The sequence below is a fragment of the Puma concolor genome, chromosome D2, assembly GCF_028749965.1.
Source record: "Puma concolor isolate L17-30 chromosome D2, mPumCon1.1.hap2, whole genome shotgun sequence".
In the NCBI taxonomy this organism is placed as follows: Eukaryota; Metazoa; Chordata; class Mammalia; order Carnivora; family Felidae; genus Puma; species Puma concolor.
In genome coordinates, this window is record NC_141677.1 from 63,782,561 (window position 1) to 63,803,801 (window position 21,241).

At 49.0% G+C, this 21,241-nt stretch overlaps 1 protein-coding gene across 2 annotated transcripts in view; it reads left to right on the plus strand.

Moving 5' to 3' along the window:
• Window positions 1-613: 613 nt before the first annotated feature.
• Window positions 614-21,241, plus strand: part of SORCS3 (sortilin related VPS10 domain containing receptor 3) — a 596,149-nt gene continuing 575,521 nt past the window's right edge. Inside the window, exon 1 of one of the 2 annotated variants that reach the window (XM_086680815.1) lies at window positions 614-1,963. In XM_086680815.1, the coding sequence (XP_086536941.1) occupies window positions 1,337-1,963 (627 nt within the window). In that variant the 5' untranslated portion in view covers window positions 614-1,336. The remainder of the gene's footprint in view (window positions 1,964-21,241) is intronic. The other variant, XM_086680814.1, reaches the window with a different exon arrangement.

Genomic DNA, 21,241 nt, shown 5'->3' on the forward strand with positions numbered 1-21,241 from the left:
GTGGGAGCGAACGGTCTCCACTGTCTTTCCTCAGCTCCGACCAGGGGTCCCGAGAAAGAGAACCGTGGAGGGGGGAGAGCCGGCAAACACCTGACCCCGCCGCCGGCTCCTCCTGGATCTCTCCCCTCGCCTTCCAGGAGGCTTAATGAATCACCAGGTTCCGTCCGCCGGCTGTGGGGGAGCATGGGTGAGCGGGGCGCCAGGAGGAGGGGGTTGTCCAGGGCGGCCTGCCTAGCTCTCAATATTGCCTTTCTGAAGACTCGCAGGCTCAGGAAATGCAAACATAGCCCGCGCGTGATCCGAGAGCGCCCACGGTCCGAGCGGACCCCTCCCCGCCCCACACCCCACGGCTCACACTGACACGCACACAAATGCGTGCAAACGCGCACGCACGGAGGCGCGCGCCCCCGCACACCGAGCCAGCCCTGGGCTCCGCCAGGTGCCCCCACCCGGCGGCGCCCGCCCGCTAGCCCGCCAGCCCCCGGCGCACCCCTCGCCTCACCCTCTCCCGCCTGCGCGCACGCACGCGCACGCACGCAGTCCCCGTGCCCCCGCACCCGGCGGAGGCGCAGGCCGAGAGGGGCGGGGGGCGGTGGGAGGGGCGGGCCCGGGAGCCGCGAGCGGAGTCCCGGGTCCATCCCGCGCTCTGCTTCCGCGCGCCGCCTCCGCACGCGAAGGCTCCGGTCTGCCCCTTGGCTTCCGAACCCGAACAGTTGGCGCTGAAAACACTTTACTCCTCCTCCTCTTCCTCCTCCTCCCCCTCCCTCGAGACCCCCCCCCCCCCACATCCTCCCTGCACGCCACCTCCCGCCCCCCACAACAGGCCCGAAGAGTAACCCCCTAAAGGCGGCCAGAAGCGACTCCGAACTCTTCGGCGGGAGCAGGTTGGAGGCTGGGTTTCGGAGAGACTCTGGATTGGGGTCCGTCGCCAGCCCCTCCTCCTGGATCCGGCTTGATTTTCATATTTTAAAAGAGGATTTTTCTCATTACCTTTGAACACCCCTTTTAACAAAATTTCTGGAGGAGCTCGGTGAGGAAGATTGTGAGGGATCTTATTTTAAGGGGGAAAAAGCACGGAGGGGGCATATATTAATTTTTCTTTGGTTTTGGACTCGCCCTTTCGAGAGAGCGAGCGGTCGAGAGCGAGGAGGGAAGAGTGGAGAGGACCCGCGAGGCGCGCCAGCCCGAGCCACCTCCTTCCCGGCCGCCCCCTCCCCACTCCCCCCGACACACACTCGCTCGCTGGCTCGCCGGCGCGCGCACACCCCCCGCGCCGGACCCGCACCTCGGCGGGCGCCACACTCTCGGCAGCCCGAGCCGCGGCAGCCGCAGCGGGATGGAGGCAGCGCGCACCGAGCGCCCCGCAGGCTGGCCCGGGGCGCCTCTCGCCCGGACGGGGCTCCTGCTCCTGTCGACGTGGGTCCTGGCCGGCGCCGAGATCACTTGGGGCGCGACGGGCGGTCCCGGGCGCCCTGAGGCCCCTGCGTCGCGGCCGCCGGCGCTGCTTCCTCTCTTCCCGCGGGCAGTGGCAAGCCAGTGGCCAGAGGAGCTGGCGACGGCGCGGAGAGGCGCCGCACTGGGGCGCCGGCCCGGCCCGGAGCCGCTGTCCCAGCCAGGCGGCGGCAGCGGCGGAAAGAAGCAGGGAGAAGGCGGGGGACCGTCGCCTGCAGGCGCGCGGTGGGGACAAGGCACCCCGGCTCCGGGCAAGCCTGCCGGCGCGAGGAGGAGTCGCCGGGCGCAGCCCCCCAGTGCCCTGGAACGCGGGGACGCCCGGGCCTCTGCCTTGTCCGATGGTGCCAAAGGAAGCCGCCCTCCGGCCAAGGGTCTCCGGGAGGAGGTGAAGGCGCCGCGGGCCGGGGGGGCGGCGGCCGAGGAGCTCCGGCTGCCCAGCACCTCGTTTGCACTGACCGGGGACTCGGCCCACAATCAAGCCATGGTGCACTGGTCCGGACACAACAGCAGCGTGAGTACCCGCCGGACCGCTGTCTCCTGACAGCAGGGCAGAAGGGGGTGGGGGCGGGAACGAGGGACAGATAGTTGCTGGAGGGTCGAGGCAGAGGCGGGGGCGCCCTGGCTTGTAGAGAGAACAGGTTCATTCGGCTCCCCCCACGCCCCCAACAGGTTAGCGGAGTTTGTTGTAAGATGGTGTGTACGTTTGTTTGCTGGAGACCCTAGATTTGGGGCAGCCCGGAGGGAAGAGAGGGGGGAAAGAAGTGTCCTAAAGATGAGCAGGGGATGGATCTGTGGTCCCTTTCCCTGGTAAACGGCTTGGAGAGTCAGTTTCCCGCGGTCTGAATTGGCGAAGGACCCGCTGGGCAGACTGACGGATTCCTGCAACTGCCGAGCCTCCCCTCTCCAGTCACGCGAAAAAGAACCCGGGAGCTGGAGGCCACTCACACTCCCTCCCAGACCCCTGCCGGTCTTGGGGCCGCTGCTCTCCGCTCCAGGCGCACTTTCTCCCAGCCCCGGCGAGGGGGCTGCGCCGAGTCCACCCAAGCCCCGGCCTTCACGTCACAGAGTCCCCCTCCAAAACCCAGGCAGCTGCCTGGAAAGCTATAGGAGAGGCAGTAAAAAAGTTTAAAGCGTGCAGTGAAATTCAACACCCTTTCCGCACCCCTCACCCTTACGCATGCACAGGCACACCTAAGTCTCTGAGCAAAACACTCGCCTCGGCTGCTGCGTCCCGCATCACAGTCGGCCCCCGGAGTGGAGTTGGGACCCGGTGCTTTCAGCGCACCTCTTTCTCCCCGCTGCCAGGTTCCCCTGAGAGCAGCGGCACCGACAGGTGGCGCCCTTGAGTTTCCACTCCAGCGGCCCGGGCGCTGACGGCCCTGCGTAGGGCTTGGAGCTCGAGCGGCCCCGGGCAGCTGCTGCAGCCCACAGAGCGCGCTCGGAGGGGCTCCCGATCCCCGCCGCCCTCCCGGGCCCAGCGCCTTGCGGCCAAGCCAGGAAACGGAGGGGGACGCGCTCTCCGGTGGATGGGGGGCGGCTTCCCGCGATCTACCCCCCCTCCCCTCCTGTCCACGGCCCCCACTTTCAGCCAGTTTGGGAAAAATCCTTTCCGCTTCTCTGGCTCTCCGGATAAAATCAGAACCCGGCGTTGGGCAGAGTCTGGAGGGTGATGAATGTCTGTATAGGCAGCTTTGGGGAACTCATCTGATGGGAAAGCTCCTCCCCTCCCCTTCATGCCTCTCTTTACGGCTGGCATTCAAGATTTCCTGGGAAATTTTCGTCTTATTTTAAAGGGGCTCTAGGGTGTCACAGGGGTGAGAAGGAACAGGAAAGCGAGGAGTCCGCAGAGTGCAGCATGTCCACGCTGCCCAAAACAGGTTTCCTGGTTCTCCATGACACGCGCAGCCCAGCCTGGGTACGGATGCTGGGTTGGAAGGATTTGAGCGGTCCGACTCCCCAGCGGCGCGGTGTCTGGCTTAATCTGCCTCCGGTGAAGACCCCCGTAGCTTCGGAGTGTGCAACTCTGGGCATAGGGGGTGGGCACAGCAGGCCTTGTCAGGGCTGGGTGATTGAAGACTTGGAAATCTCCAGAGGGAGAGGGGGAGAGGGGGAGAGAGAGGTAATTCTCTGACAGCAGGGAGTGTGACTCTCAACTTCATTTTAGTTTGATAATGAGGAAGTGTGTGTGTGTGTGTGTGTGTGTGTGTGTGTGTGTGTGTTCGTTCATGTTCACACTCAGTGAGGAGGATGAACAGGATGTGTGGAAGTAAATGTATCTCTGGGAGAAGGAGGAGGTGCTGTCCTCACATTATCTATGACTATATTACTGCCACATTTGGACGGTATAAATTCACAATGCCTAAAGCGTTTCTTATGTCTCTGCTTTTACTTGAAGGATCGTTTTTTTGTGTGTGTTGACTTGTCCCCCGAAGATGGAATTTGAGAGCGACCACTTTTTTGCAAATGGTAGTTACATCTGCCTGTCTTCAATGCCGTTGTGCAGCAGAGGAAGTGAGGGGGCAAGTCTAGCCCTGTGCCCTCTGGGCAAATGGCTCATAGTTGAAGGAGGGGCAGAAGCACCTGGGGAATGGACCAGTTGGCCTTGGAGCCCTTAGTGACAGCAATGAGATTCAGGCAGTCCACAAAGAGCCCACGGGATGCTTGTTGGTTGTGTTCTTGGCCAGTCTTAACTGTCCAAGAAAGGATGAGGCAACACACGTGGGTGCAGGGACCCCATCCTGTCCTTTCTTTCTAGTGGAGAGGGGGACTGCCTCTTTAGCTCCTGGGCTGGACCTGCCTATTCTGACCATGCTGTGTAGGCAGTATTAGTGAGAAAGGCTTCACTGAGTATCAGATCTATGCTGCTCTGAGGGAAGAGGGGAAGTATGTTAACATGGCCCTCTCTTTGAGAGACTCTAAGGAAACAAGCCCTCTAAGAGAAACTGGGAAACTAGCTTCTGCAACATTACCAGGCTGGTTTCTTCAACTACCCCCCCCCCCATTCCTGAAGGCAATAAAAGAAGATGCTCTACATAAAAGCCAGGGTGAGGGATGAGTGGGATGATGGAAGTTTCTGGAAGCTTCCCTCATCATTGGTTTCAAAGTGGAGGGAGATATCCTAGCACTAGGCTCTTTTGACGTGAAAAGAGAGTTCCATCTTGCCTCTGATACCCGAAGTATTAAACACTTCTTTTCTGGGAAGACCAGCAGTTTAAGTGTGAACTGGGGTTTCTGCTCTCCTTGCAAGTGCCTTTGGTGGACCTCATTACTTGATATGAATTCCCTTTTGGGGAGGGTTTTCAGTCACCCCATGTAACTGAGATCAAACTCCAGTCTGACACTTGGCAGGATGTCAGGCAGGCATAACTGGACATGCTCCACTCCATTTTTCCAGGCGTGCCCAGGGACTCGGGGGCAGAGGAGATCCCTGTCCAGGGCTTGGATCATGTGTCCACTTTGGTTCAAGGACTGTGCTCAGTTGGCTTGGGGGACAAAGGAGGAAGTGCCCAGCAGGCTTAAGCTAGAAGGTGTCAAGAAGGGCTGGAGTCTGGGTCTCCCTCTGACCCTTACTACCCTGCCAGGTGTTCCTAGCGAGAGGTGAGTGGACTTGGACTTGGAGCCTCCACACTGGAGGGACATTTGCCACCCTATCTCCGGCGGTCTCCAACTGGATTCCTGGTGATTAATGGCTAAGACAGTGTGTCACAAACACCCGGAGGGAGCTCCCTCCCCACAGCTTGCAGGGAAACAGAAAAACACATCATTCTGCCCTTCTCCTTCAAATGCAGGAAGGTGCCTCCTGCTTGCTCATTGGATTGGCAAAAGGCTCTGGAGACTGGAAGGTTGTAAAGGCGACAGTTCACTTCTCTGTGCCCCCTCCTCTTTGGAGTAACCCCGCATGGGGATCCCCCGTGCGTGTTGCCAAGGTGGGAACCTTGCATTCTCCCTTGGATGCCCCCCATTCCTTTCCAGCAGCTCACTGGCAGTGGCAGGGACTTGCAGCCTGCTGCCCCTGCAGCGTGTCTGGTTGAAATGACTTGTCAGATAGTTTTCAGTTAATGTGCCCAACACTGCACATTGGTGCAGAAGCAGGGGTGTCGAGAAGCAGGGGATGCTGGTAACTCCAGGTGCCTCCAGATAACCCATCCCTGAGCCCACGAGGAGGTGGAACACACAGATGTTTTCCAGGCGGGATTTCATACCTTTAACTAATTCAGCTGGACTGTGTTCTAAAATATTTACTCCTAATGTGCAAAATAGTGACAGCTTTGATCAGATTAATTGTATTTCACTCACTGGAGCAGCTAATTGTGGCTCTCAAACAGATTTTTCAAATAGCTTTTGGCTGGATTGTCTTGCCTTCATCGTCCCTGCTCACGAACCTTGTGTCACAATATCTTAATGCATTTTGCCTTCTCAGAGGCTTAATAAAGAAGCCTGCCACAGAAGCTGTTCCTCAGGGGGTTGCCAAAAAGAATCTGTTTTTAATTAATATTACAAGGGGAGCCTCTCCTTTGAGCTGCAGCTGGGAAGTGCTGTGGGACATCACAGCCCTAATTGCTCCTGGTCATTGTCTGCCTGGGGTTGGGGGGTGGGGTGGAGAGAGGAAGGGGCTGGACACAGGCTGTTTGTCTCTATTTGTCTGCTCTGCGTTTCCTCTGATGGCTGGGTTACAGGGTGTGATTTGCTTCTCAGATCCTGCAGTGATTTCCAAGGTGAGCAGAATTTGCAAACTCCTTAATTGGGAGGCCTGATTTAATGATTGCAGAAATGCAGTGGTTGGAACTTGCTTTGTAGTTGGCAAAGAAGTGCTGGGAAGTGGCTTCTCCAATTGTGTTGGATTTAAGAGAAGCAGCCATGGAGGTGGGGGTGGGGGTGGGGGTGGGGGGGGTAGTGGAGGGTTGTAGCTCCAATGGCAAGAAGGCTCAGGGCAGAAGGGAGAACTGCTTTTTCCTTGGCCTGTGTAAATCTATTATTGTCACTGGGGAATTTTGGAACTGGATGATATGTGGGCTCTGATTCATCCCATAAGGAGCAGAGGGGGTGCGACAACCCCAGACAGGCTGAGATAGGAAGATACCTCTGAAGGCCGGGTTTATCCAAGGCTAGGTGCACCTGAGGCCTGCTGGCTTGACTCACCTGTTGATTTCCTGCTTTCTCTGGCCTCTTGGCAGGCTTGAGACACTTTTCTTATAGAGGGAAAATGTCGAAGGATGATTTTTCAGAGAGTTTGGGAGGAAAGCGATCTAATGAAGTTGCAGGCAGAGAAGAGAGAGTGTAGTGTCAGCGGGCCACCTTGGGTAAGTGGAATGCACACTGGGGGAAGGATGGAAGTTGGAAACTATCCTTACCCCCAGGTATGGGGAGTGACCGAGAGAAGGGTCTGGATGGTGCTCTGGTTTTGCTGGCAGTGAGTGGAGATGGGAGAGCTCCGTCTCACATGCAGGAGGGACTCAGCCTCAAGTCTTATTGAGCAGAAGCTATGAAGGAATTAGAAGTCCTTGTCCTTTGGGATATCAGTGATTTCTTTCCCAGGTTTTTCAAACTTGACAGTGATGGTAACCAGGGGTATTTCATCCAGTATGTCTACATTCTGGCTCAAATGCCTTCACCTGCTTGCATTCAGATCCAGAGCCCTTTAACCTGGCATTTGGGGCCCTTCACTGCGTATGTCCTGGCTCTACTTTTCCACTTCTCTGTTCCCTGATGGATTCCTTCACTCTAGCCAAGGGAGCCCCTTCATTGCCCCAAGCCCCTTCTCGACTCTGAGCCTTTGCTCTTGAGGTCTTCTCCACTTATGGTACCCTTCTTCCTCCGTTGAAATGCACCTGTTATTTACAGCTCTGCTCAAGATTCAAATGCAGTGACTTTCCTTGAAAACATTTGTTTCCCTTTTTCCTAATTGTTTATAGAATGTCAAAGACTGCATCACACATTTGATCACGGGTTTAGTACTCATTTATTTTAATCTTGTATGGTTTTGTAAGTGATTTCAAGGTAAGAGATGAAGGAGGAAATAATTACAACAGCACCTCCCCCACCCCTCAGCGTGAGTGTTGTTTTTCTTCTTGTGTTGTGTGGCATACAGTGCTTGTCACACAGCTCAGTACATACTTACTGAACTTACACCCAGAGCTGCAAGGTGCCTTAGCTGTGTGGGGAGGACGGGCTGACACTCTTAATAGCACTGAGTTAATATAGCTGCTTTATTACTTCATATGTGACTTTTGACACCAGATTTGGAGGCATCTCTACCCCACTTAGTAAGAAGATGGAGATAGGAGCTAGGCAACAACCTGGCTTCTTCCTTTTGGACTTCAGAGATCAGATGGACTCACGGAAGGTAGTCGACTGCTTGCTGTGTGTTTCCTGTGTGTGTGGCAGTGTTCTGGGCACCGTGGGATTGGTAGGGGTGAGATGGAGGGAGAGCCAAATAAGGATAAGACAGCATTTGCCTCAAGGTCCTTCCAACATGCTTTGGATATGAGACTGCTGTTCTGTAAAGTTAAATAACACATGACAGCAAGATAGAAGCCATGGGGATGATACGTGGTTAATCGTTAAGCAGTTGTTTCAGGCTGCGAGCTCAGGGGAGAGAGGGTCACTGTGAGAGATACTACGGCATTGAGACTCCTAGGATGTCAAGGCAGGAAGGGCACGTGGCAACTGTTTTCATCGTATCGCTCAGCATAGAGATGAGGGATGTGAGGCTCAGACAGAAACGTGGCATCCTATGATCTGGACTCTCTCCTGTTCCTTTTCTCTGTGTAGCTGTCCCCTACTCATTCCCAGGTTTCTCCTTGGGTTTACAGACCATTTTGTGTCCAAGAGGATTATGCATTTTCACTCAGGGGAGGTAGGATGCTGCCCATTTTATAGGTAGGACAGACTGAGGCCTAGGATGAATATACATGAGGCTAACCAAAGAGGCTCCTCTGGTTCCTCTTCTGGTTCCCTGGCTGTGTTCTACATCCACCCTGCCCACCCAGTGAGGTATCTGCAGACGATAAATACCAACCTCCTCAATGTTGGACAATCTGTGTCTTACTAACCATTGTTAATGGGGGCCTCTTGTGAGTCACCTCATTATTCGAGTTAGTGAATCAGGCCTGGTTGCATCACCAGGAACATTTTGCTCATTTATTTTGATCAGTGTAGTTTGGGTTTAATTATTTATGGAAATGCTTTTCTTTATAGTACGCTAATAAATGTGTTGTAGTAAATTTGGAAAAAGTAATGGAGTCTAAGAACTTCAGGATTGCACAGACAGCTTTCTGCTATTAACTCCTTGTTGGGGAGCGGAGGAAAGCATCCCTAGTGGGTTGAGATGAGAGGGCCCTGGAGCACAGTGGGGCCAGCCATACAGGACGGTTGGCCAGTAAAACTGCCCGCTGCTAAGTAGGGGCCTGTCACTTGGCACACATTGGGACCTAGTTTAGGGGAAAAACTGGAAATAGAGCCATATAGGGAAATCAAGGATCCTGTTAGGGTGTGGATTGTGGGACTGTTTGGTCTGGGTGTGAATTCATGCTTGTGGAGTGTATCTATCCTGAACATAGTCTTCTTCAGAGATTATTGGGGACAGCCGTATAGTAAATAGTTAGGAGCATGGGTTCTGGAACCGGGTGCCTGGCTTTAAATCGTGCCTCTGTCCTTAATAGCCTTGTGACCTTGGACAAGTTGTTATACTTTCTTCGCAATTTGTACATTTATTAGAAGAGAGTGGTGAAAATAGTACCGTTCACACTGGGCTGCTGTAGGGATTAATGAGATAACGTACGTGGCAAAGTGCTTAAAAGAAGTGCTGGACCTGTGGCAAGCCCTGCGGATACCTTAGTTGCTTCAGTTGTTATTTTTATATTGGAAAGGGCTTTCCCTTCGCTTTCAGATGGAAACATTGAAGCAGAGGAAGGACGTACTTGCTCCAAGTTTTCCAATGAGCTAATGGCAAAAGCTTTGGCCAGAACCCTCAGGGAGATGCTCCTGCCAGGCACCTCCTATCCTTGGCCAGATGAGCCTTTGCGATATCTCTCTTTTGTGTTGTGCTGAGATAGTGAAAAAGACAGGAGGGAATGACTGGGGACCTTGAAATTCCTACTCAGAATTTGTGATAGAAGTGGTTAGAATCAGATAGTTAGAACCAGGTTAAAGATTACACTAATTAACAGCTTTTATGTGGCACATTTTTTTGGGGGGGATTCCATTGAAGCCTTAAGGAAGGCATCCAGCAAGGTAGAGAATAGCTTCTCTTGGCTTGGGCACCCATAATTATGCTTCACAGCTAATCTCGGAAGACTTCTTGAAGGAAGTGAGTTAGTGGAATGTGTCATTCAGGGGAGTAGGAGAACAGTGGACTGCTGGGGCTGGGCGGCAAGTGGAACCTGTAATGTAGTGCCGAAGACTTTTCTACATGGAAGCCATGGGATGGACATTGAGATTCCAGCTGTGCTTCTCCTCTTGATCTCCCAGCTCTCTCTGCTTCGTGCCTAGTGTAAAATGGGAATATCCATGACTAGAACTATCTGCAGAATATCCGCAGCCTCTTTCCAAGAATTATCACCCTGGCCAAACCCACTATTAATTTTGTAGTGATTTATCCTCATCGAGATACAGGCTTGTATTCCCTTTTTGCTTGCACCCTCTGCACCAAGAGTGGAACCTGAGATCCCTACACAGACACTAGAGGGAGTGTTGCCCTGGGAAAGAAGTGAAAATAAATAGGATGAAATAATAAAAAAAAATGCTGCACAAGGAATCGTTCCAAAGGAGAGAAGAGGAGAAACAGCACCCTGCAGGTGAATTGTGTGTGGGGATGTTTGGTGACCCCTAGATGGATATTGATTGGCAACAGGGCACTTCAGTCCTGGGGGAGTGGGGGGCAGGGAGGTTGATCAGCCTCTTCCTGCAGAAAAAGGAAATGGGTGTTTTGTTCAAATACATTACATCCGTTCTGCAGTCCATTCAACCCATTAATGACCCAGCTAAGACTCTAGAAGTAAAAATCAGCAGGAAGTGATACTTAGGCTCGGTTGCCCTATCTCTTTTGCATTTTCTGCCTTTGTGTCCCTTCACTTCCTGTGCATGGTGCATGGTCAGTAGAAGCTTACTGAGTTGAATGTAATAAACACTTTCTTAAATACTTAGAACTGCCTGGGTAAAGAATGAGTGTCTTGGGGCTGAGGGAAGGCCTCTTCTTGTTGCCCCTGGGCCTAGGCTCACCCCTGAACATCTCTGTTCCCTCTCACTGGTGCTGAGATCCCACATGCCTGATTCAGGGCTTTCCAAGTCTTTTTGGCATCTATGGTGAGGTATGCAGTTTCTCTTCCAGATGGTTAGAGTCAGGTTAAAGATTACACTGCTGCATCAGAAATGAACTTTTTCTTCTTAAAATCTGTTCTCAGTGGGAGATGGGGAACAATTACTGAATTGAACATTTTTTTTCAGGGCTAGAAAAGTAGCTCAAGCTGCCATATCTGAATGTGATTACATGTAGTGGAGGAACTTGCTACAATAAGAGTTTCGAGACCATAAAACTGGAGATGCAGAGAAATTTGTTTTCCAGGGTGGTGGTAGGTAGAGGAAGCTATTTTTAGAGGCAAAAGAGTTGCTCATATCACTGTGCTGCTGTCAGTGTTACTCATACTTGAAAGCGAAGTTTTGACTGGAAGGTTTCTCAAAACTCTGAAATGTCTATTGGGTTATGAGAAGATGCCCAAGCAGCAGCGACTTTGAACGGACGTCTGAGCCTCAGTTTCACTGGCTGTAAAAGTGGGATGGATAATAGTGAACCTACAGGTTGTTGGTAATCTTAGAGACGGCGTGGGTCTAAAGTATGCTATAGTATAAAGGGTCTAGCATTGAAGGCTATCATGTTGGTTAAGAATGTTATTATTCGCCTAGGCAGGAAATGGGGTAGGTTGAGTATCTGTCCATTTAGGCAGATCTGTTGGTTCTCTGCCCATATCCCCTTGGCACTTGTTGTTTCTCTGCATGCTGGCCTGACTTAGTGTGTTAGTCTGGGCTCTCTAGAGAAAGAGAAGCAATAGGATATATACATCCGATATATATCCAGTATGTGTGTGTGCATACACACACCCCTCATTGTAAATCTCTTTGTGTGTATATAAGTATATGTACATACATACATGTATATGTATATGTATACATACCTACCTACATATATATGTATACGTATACATTTGTATGTACATATATATGTATGTGTGTATGTGCATGTGAATGTACGTGCATGTATGTCTATATCTACGTATGTGTATGTATATGTACATATGTATGTGTGTCTATGTGCATATGTATGTGTATCTAAAGGAAGTTATTATGAGGAATAGACAGACACTATAAATGGGGCTGAGAAGTCTTAAATCTGTAGTTGTGAAGCTGGAGACCCAGCTGTAGTTCCAGTCTGAGTCTGAGGGCAAGAGAAGACCAGTGTCCCAGCTTGAAGATAGTCAGGCAAAGAGAAAGAATTATTTCTCACTCAGCCTTTTTGTTCTAATCCGCCCTTCCTGGCTTGGATGAGGGCACTCACACTGGGAGGACAATGTGCTTTACTCAGTCCACTGATTCAAATATTAATCTCATCCAGAAACATCCTCGCAGACATACACAGAGTAATGTTTGACCAAATATCTGGGTACCCTGTGGCCCAGTCAAATTGACACATAAAATTAACCATCACACCAAGCCAGGAATTTCCCTCCTACTCTTTTAAAAACCTGTTCTGGGGCCTCCCGTGGTCCATATTGGGTGTGGGGAGGGGGATGAAGTCACTGCCCCCACTTCTGAGAGGTCCTCCTTGGAGTTGGCACCTTCCAAAAGAAAGGATCCCACTCCAGGTTTATACTGAGTAGCAGGAACATGGTGCTGGGGATTTGAGAAGGGGACACACACCTCCAAATTAGTGTGCACTGTCATTTCTCAAGGCTAAGCAGCCCCACCTCACTTAGGACCTGTGGTGGTTCTTCATAATACATAAAACAGAGGCTCCCTAAAATTTTGACCTCTACCTGCTGGCAGATGATGTCCTACCTGGGAGTGGGTGCAATTCCTCTTTTTCTTAGACTTTGTCAGGATTTGGGCAGGGAGCAGTTAGCTTCCCATTAGTATATTTCTTTCTAAGATCTCATCAGTGAGAAGCATCATAATAGGATGGGAAGAATATTGGCCTGGGAGCTGAGATCTGTGGATTTGGGTTTCTGACTCACGTACAGTAACTGCTTTTAGCCGGCCACCATTCTTAGGTGTAAGGGAATGAAAACTCTTCAGTATATGTCTATGAATGAGAGTTGTTGTTTTTTAATGGGTACATTAGTAAGGAGAGTGTCTAGGATGCTGGTAAAAATACTGAAAAACGCTTCTTTCAAGCATGCATAAATTTGGTCTTCCCCAAGCAGAGGTGCATTCATTTGTTCATTCATTTTTTCATTCATTTCTTTGCTTAGTGTGATGCTCCTTAAGTTATTGAATATTCTTGGATTCAATTTCTTTATCTATAGAATGGATGAGCTGCATAAATTGATACAGGCCCATCTCAGCATAAACTAGATGTGATAATAGGTCAGTCATTTCCTTATGTGTGAAATGGGGACAATCCCATTGGCTCCCTTTATGTCACAGTTAAGTAAGGACATAACACACCTGGAAGCATTTTAAAAAGAATGGTTCTCAAAGCAATGTGAACAGGGGCGGTATGAACTCATGGTGTTAGTTTACCTTACCTCTCCTTTTATGCTTTAAGTGGCTGGAGGTCCTTCCACAATAGATTTGAGACCATGTCCAACAGCCGCCTTGTTTTGCCTTCGCCCATCACAAACGAAACCCTTCCATTAGCACACATACCATGGCGTTAAAAACCTCATGCTTCTTATTCCAGGCACGATGTACAATTTATTTCAAGTCACATCTGATATAATAAAATTCTCAGATGGGAGTGTAATTTGGGAGTTTAAAAAAACATTTGTTCCAGGACTTGACCTGTATTGATTGCCTGGCCTCATTCTTTTTAGATAATATGAAGTATTTGGGGAGCATCTGCTATACTGCCTAGTGGTGCAGACTGGACACCCCAAAGTGTATAGTCTTGTGTGTGGGAAACACACATTAGGAAAATGTTAGGAACAGAGAACAACGGAAGGTGCTTAGGAAATACATTGGATGTAACCTAGAGCACAGTGAATGAAACTAATAAAATGTTCAGAATATTACGCTTGTTTTTATTATCTACAACAAAGTAGTATGGTTGACAATACTCATGACTAAATCTGTGTGACATGATAAGAAGTAAAGATTGGGTAGATCATTTTATGCTGTGACAGTTGCTCAGAATTCTGCCATAGTAGTTTGGGCTGTAACCTTCTTGTACTGCTCTTTGGTTTTTTTTCTTGAGTTTCTAATTGTTTTATCATCCTCACAGAGAGAAGAAACATCTGTTTCTTCACCATTGTGCCAAGATACTCCAGCTTCTTAACTGTATTATTGGATATTCTTATTTGTACTGATTTCTTTCTAGGTCTGTCTTCCTGTTCTTATCTTACTATTTCTATGTATTCTACTCCTGGGTTCGTACTTCTGGGTTTTTGGGGGGATGGGGAGTGGCTCCATTCCTCTTTTTTGGGATGATTTTCATTTTTCTGTGGTTTATCCTCCAGTTTTTTTTTTGTAGAGAGGGCATGAGAATGTCCTGGATTATTTCTGTGTCCTGACATAAATATTGATATATTGCTTTTAATTCTCAAGAAATCCTGGCTTGGATGATAAATTATATGGTCTAAAATTATGATAAATTTATTTCTAAAATTTATTTTCCTTTTGCATTGGCTTGTGGTTCATCTGGACATGGAAGTCTAGGGTCAAAAAAATTTCCCTTGGGTCTTGAAGTACTTAGCGTACTTGCTCGTTTTGCATCTTTGCTATTTGGGGATTATATGTATCCCTCTCCTACTCAGGACTAATGAGAGTAAGGGAAGGAGGTGTCTAGCATGGGCCACCTTGGCTTTGCTCAGGTCACTGATGCACAACCCTTTAAGGAGACCTGATGCATTACAACCAGATTTATACAAAATCAGCAGCATGGTGTGAGGGATTAAACTCTACAGAGCAGTTTGCCATAGATGCTTATTATCTGAATACTTTTAATATAAAACTCAGCCAAAAAAAGAGTAGTTTTAGCTATTTGTCATTTTAAAAAATGTAAGATAGCTTTTGAAAATGTCATCAATATTCAACAAATATTTTTGGAGTACCTGCTAGATGCCAGGCCCTGCTGGGCTCTGAGTATATAATGGTGATCAGTGCTCTGAAAGAGAGGTTCATGACATTATCAAAGATTACACTAGGCACATTTAACTTGGAGAGGGCAGAGAGGCAGAAGCAGATGAGCTGAGATCTCAAATATGCACAGGGTTAATTAGGTGAAGAGGAGAGGGCAGAGTGTTCTGGGCACATAGCTTCTGAGACATGAGGGAAGAAAGTATCTGAAAGGGACAGAGAGAAGGACAGAGAGAAGAGGGTTTGTGGGCTGGAGGCTGGCAAGAGATAAAGCTGGACAGGCAGGGATGGGCAGGGCCTTATGGATCCAGGGGGGAGGAGTTTATTCTCCATCTTAAGAGCAAAGGGGTAAGCTATTGGGAGGGTTTAAAGTAGGAGAGTCATTTAATTAAATGTGCATTAAACAAAACCACTCTGATCACCCTATGGGTTAGATGGGGGAAAGGAGACCAGACTGTCGCTGTAGCTAGAGAGAGTGATGGCTTGGGTGGTGGCAGTGGAGGTGGGTGAGGAGAAGCCAGCTGAAGAAGTACTTAGCAGGTGTAGTTGACTGTATTGTTGGTTTCTCTATATAATTCCTCGCCCCTCTCTATAACCCCTTTTGTACTGGGCCCTGGTAGTACCCTTTCTCTGGGGGTGGGGCATTTCTTCTCCACCTCCTAACTTTGGGTTTGGCCTTGTGACGCACTTTGGTCAATAGAAGAAGTGCCAGTTCTAAGCTTAGTTAGCAAGAGGCATCAGGTATCCACCTGCTTTCTTGTGCCTCTGCATGAGGAAACATGCCCCGGCCAACTTGCTGGTCCTGGGAGAGAGGACAGGTCATGTGCAGCCAAGCCTAGCCTACACCAGCCTGGCCCAGCCAAGAGCAGCCCTGCCCAGCTGAGCGCAGTTGAGTCAGCCAACCTCCAGCTGCCCTATATATTTATGAGCATAAATGATTCTTGTGAGAATAAGTGGTTGAGATTTGAGTGGTTTGTTCCCCAGCATTTTTGCAGCAGAAGTTAACTGATACAGCAGGTAAAGTCAACAGAACTTGATAGATTGGGTGTAACAAATTTGTGGGAACATAACTAGAGTATAAAGGGAGGCTCACCTGTATTTCAAGGTCATTAGCCTCATACATGCTCAGGGCTATACTTAGGTGTGTCTGTGGTGGTTTCCTGTCCCTCACCTCTCTTTGTAATTCATGGCTTTTCCCGGAACCCAGTGAGGCAGGTCAGAATTCATGGTCCAAAAGAATTAATCTTCCCCCTTTTTTTCCTTCTCACTCTTTCCAGCAGCCTGCTCAGATTGCAGCAGAGTGTTGGGGCCTAGCAGTTCTCAGGTCCCTCAGTGGGGGGGGTCTTCAAGCCCTTAACACTCAGTGCATTCTTGTTAGTTGAAGTCCGTTTCTGCTCTAGCTGTGAAGATGGGATTTCACTGCAAGTGGGGAGACATGCGGGGCCAGGGATTTTTCTGGTCTTGACTGATTATTTAAAATATATTAGTTCTGATAAAATATTTAGCTTTTAAACAACAAATTTAATATAGGGAATTGTGTTTTATTTATTAATTGCAGTTGGAGGGAGATTGGTAGGAGTTGCGCTGAAGTGCACTGTTGTGATTTTGCAAAGTATAGTAATTACTGTAATATTTTGTTGAATTATTAATATCTACTATGCCTGCAGGAACATAAGCTTTTGCAGTCAAATTCATTTCAAGATTGCCTTTTGCCCCTCTGGTTCTGTTTTGTGTTTTCTTCTCTTTCGTGTGCACTTATGAATTTTTTAAGAAATGGAGTTGGAGGGGCAGGGTTGATTATATGGTGTGAAACACCATTGTCACACCCTTGTAACTGAACATAGGTGGGCAGGAGAGAAAACCTGTGGTTCCTTGATGGTCTCTTGTCTCAGCCAAGAGACTGTTGCGGTACCAGACTGAGGGATGCTGAAAAGGGGCGTGTTTGGGAAGAAAGGACTCATCAATGTGCCTCTTCAGGAGCTGAGATGAGGAGAGAAAATGGTGGGGAGGCCATGTGTGTGCACGTCTCCGAGCACACAGCACTGATCTTTCCAGTAGGTGGAGTTGGCAGGTATTTGGGTGTATGTGTTGAAATGACACTAGCGTCCCTTAGTAATTGTTCTCGGCAACCACTGCTTAGTGTCTGTTGTGTCCTCAGATAAGATCATTGTGGATGATGATGGTAATGATGATGATGCTGATGAAAGCTTAGGTGTGTGGATGGGCTCATGCTGTGGTAGGACTCCAGATCCATGCACAAAGCACATGTAGGAGTATCCTTTTGGTTGTGATTAAATGGACATTGGAAGACCAGCCTTCATACCACCATCTACCAGCTTTATGAAATGGCCCAAGTCAGTCCATAACTGAGACTCAAGTTTCCTTATCTGTTTCATGGTTGCAGGAATCAGAATGCAATCATATATTTGAAAGGGTGTTATAAACTATACATTTCTAAACATATTTAGGGGAATGCCTTTGCTATTAAATCATAGGCGAAGTCGCTTGTACTTGTGGTGTGATTTTTTTGAGGGGAAGCAGGAAGTATTCTCTGCCTGATTTTTGTTTTTACTTTTGCTAGAAACTTCACAATTCAAGAGGTATCCCTTTGGGTTAAACATTATCCTCTCCAAGATCCTCTTAAAGTATCAATAATGGAGAGATGGTATTTGGAGCTGGAAAGAACAAATAATGATCTAACCAGGTCCTTTTTCAGATGTGGAAAAGTGTGGCCAGGTGAGGTTGTGGCATGATCAAATTCACCAAGATGGCGGCAGCACCCACACCATTGTCCATGTCCCTGACTCCTAGTCCAGTGCTCTTCCTGCAACACCCTGAGGCTCCTCCGTTTCCATTAAGTTCTCAATACAGTCTAAGGGTTTCTTTCCCAGAAGGGAGCCTTGGGCAGAATGAATACATTTGGTGACTTTGGGGAGACATAGGGGAGGGGATGTTCTGGGTGGCATAGTTGTGCTTGGGTCAGTCAGGTGGACCTCACTCCTCCTCTGACTGGCTCTGTCACGTTGGGTGGGTTACTTTTCTGAAACCCAGCTCTCTCCTTTATAAACTGGGGTTATAATCCCTATTTTACATGGCTGTTGTGAGGATTTAGTGAACTTGAAAGGTTTGGCAAGGTTCCCACCCTGCCGGTGAAGGGTACTGGAAAGTGATTTGTAGATGGTAAGCGGTCGTGAAGACAAGCGTGGTTTGTTTATCTCATAGTAGGTCTCCTCCTGAGACCCATTTTTCCTACTCTGAGGGTGTGTGTGAAGGGCAGACAGAGGGAAGTTGCACCATCCAACACCACCATTTCCCTTCTCCGGGGTGGGGGAGGAGGGGCCCGTAAGGTGTCCAGAGGAGGAAAGCCCTGCAATGTCCAGAGGGATGAGCCAAGACTTACCAATGGCCCTCCCTTTCTCTTTAATCTCAGCACAGATCCAGCCCCTATTTAAATGTCCCTCCAAAAGGGTGTGGATGACAAGAGGTGAGAATGAGCATCTTTGAAGAACAGCAGGTGACTCTGAAGAGGCTGCAAAAGTGCTTGCATACCCATACTGCTCAGTTCTGTGTTCTTATGGGGCTCCTGTTCTGGGTTTAAGTTACCAGTGTGGTTTCCGGGAAACGAGCTTCAGGGGTGGGTGTGTGTGTGTGTGTGTGTGTGTGTGTGTGTGTGTGTGTGTGTGTGTGTGTGTGTGTGTGTGTGTGTGTGTGTGTTTAACTGAGAGTTTATCTTGCTTTTAACAGGTCCACCCTGAATCCCTTGTGAACTGGGTGGGACCCACTGCTTCTTGTGAATTTATGGCAAATAAGGCAGGGCTTTAGCAATTGGCGAGAGGATGAAATTTTCTGAGACAGAAGGACACCTGAAACACCCCAGAGTCTGTGTCAACTCTCAGGCCTGGGGCTGGGCTAGTGTTTGCCTCAAAGTGAAGTAAAGAAAAGGAAGGGACCAGGGAAGTGTGTTCAGTTCCCCTTTCTGGTTCTTTGCCTCCTCTCTGCCCAGCACCCTCTACTGTCTTCCTTCTCCCCACCCTGGGAAAATGTTCTAACATCAGTCCTGTAGTGCTTCAGTTCCCTTTCCTGAGGCCTTGCATTTTATTTCCTTCCCCCCCCACCCCTGCCAGCTTTACTGAGGTATAATTGAAGAATACAAATTGCATATATTTAATGTGTACAATGTGATGTTTTGACACATATATACATTGTGGAATGATTACCACAATCAAGCCAGCATATCACCTCATAGAGTTACCATCTTTTTTTCTTTCTTTTTCTTTTTTTGGTGGAGAGAGCATTTAAGATCTATTCTCTTAGCAGATTTTGAGTATGTAATATAGTATCATTAACTACAGTCACACTGATGGGCATTAGATATCCAGACCTTATTCATCCTGCATAATTGAAACTTTGCACTCTTTGACCAACCTCTCCCCTTTCTCCTACCTCCTAGCCCCTGACAACCTTCCTACTCTCGTCTTGTATGAATTTGACTTTTTGAAATACTGCACGTGAGATCGCGCAGTATTTGTCTTTCTGCCCCCGCCTTACTTAGCATCATGTCCTCCAGGTTCATCCACGTCCTCACAAATGACAGGATTTCCTTCCTTTTTAAGGCTGGACAGTATTTCATTGTGGGTATATATATATACCACGTTTCCTTTATGCATTCGTCCTTTGATGGACACTTAGGTTGATGAAATATCATGTTGTGGATAATGCTGCAAAGAACATAGGAGTGCAGATAGCTCTTTGAGGTACTGATTTCATTTCCATGGTACACCCAGAAGGCATTTTAGGGGTAGGGACTCCGGAAATCTCAGCCAGTCCCATTTGTCTAACTTGTCCACCTTCAGGGCTGGCAGCAGGAAGAGGGCGGCAGCAGGAGGAGGGTACCCTCTAGCCAGAGATGCTTGTTTCCTTTCTGACCCCTCCCTAAGCCTCGGAACACCACTGGGATGTGAGAGTGAGGGCCGTGACCAAAGGCTGGCTTCTATGTCTCTGGTGGCCATGCTTCTAATACTGGGTTTTCTTCGGTTAAGGAGGCAGGGAATTGGGGAGAGCTCTACTGTCTCCCCTGTCCCTCCTTAAATCTTATGTATTGATTTAAAAATATATATAGGGGCGCCTGGGTGGCGCAGTCGGTTAAGCGTCCGGCTTCAGCCAGGTCACGATCTCGCGGTCCGTGAGTTCGAGCCCCGCGTCAGGCTCTGGGCCGATGGCTCGGAGCCTGGAGCCTGTTTCCGATTCTGTGTCTCCCTCTCTCTCTGCCCCTCCCCCGTTCATGCTCTGTCTCTCTCTGTCCCAAAAATAAATAAAAACGTTGAAAAAAAATTAAAAAAAATATATATATATAACATAGTGGGGGATGGGGCACCTGGGTGGCTCAGTCAGGTGAGTGTCTGATTCCTGATTTTGGCTCGGGTCATGATCCCAGGGTCATGGGATTGAGCCATAGTTCAGGTTTCTCCCTGAGTGTGGAGCCTGCTTAGGATTCCGTCTTTCTCCCCCTCTGCTGCTTTCCCTGCTTGCATGCTCTCTTTCTCTAAAATACACACACACATACACACACACACACACACGTATGTATGTATGTGTGTGTGTGTATAACACATAACATTTGCCGTTTGAACCACTTTGAAGTGGCATTGATTACACTCACATTGCTGAGAACCGTCACCACTGTCCCTCTCCTGAGCTTTCTCACTGACCAAACAGAAACTCTGTTTATGTGTCAGTAACTTCCCATTGCTCTCAATTCTCTTTGTCAGCCTCTGAGCAGGTAAGGGGGCTTCCAGTTTGTTCCTCGATCCTGCCTTCTCCTGCCCCATCCCTAACCTCTCCCCCTCTTCTCCTTTCCTCCCCCATAGGGGGCTGTGGTGTTGGGGGTGAGGAGAAGGCTTATCATATTCAGAGCTGAGAAATGGGCTGCATTTCAATCCCCCCTTCACATTCCATGTTCTTCATTTATGAAAATAATCACGCTTCTTGCACCCAGAGATCTGTGCCTTCTTCTACCCTCAACTTGTTCTCTTGGCATGGGGCCCGTAGGCCAGATCACTGACAGGCTGGCCGGGTATGTCCATTGCAGTCTTGTACTTGGGACTTTGCCTCTGCTAAGCATTTTTTTTTATTTTTAAAAAAATTTTTTTTTTCAACGTTTTTTTTTTTTTTATTTATTTTTGGGCCAGAGAGAGACAGAGCATGAACGGGGGAGGGGCAGAGAGAGAGGGAGACACAGAATCGGAAACAGGCTCCAGGCTCCGAGCCATCAGCCCAGAGCCTGACGCGGGGCTCGAACTCACGGACCGCGAGATCGTGACCTGGCTGAAGTCGGACGCTTAACCGACTGCGCCACCCAGGCGCCCCAAGCCTTTTTTTTTTAATGGCAGACTTGTTTCTATGCAGCTGAGATAGGAAACAAACATACTCCATAGTTGAGTGGTTATCGCCTATATTCATTATTATCTTTGTCATTATACGTGGTGAATGATGATGAGCTATG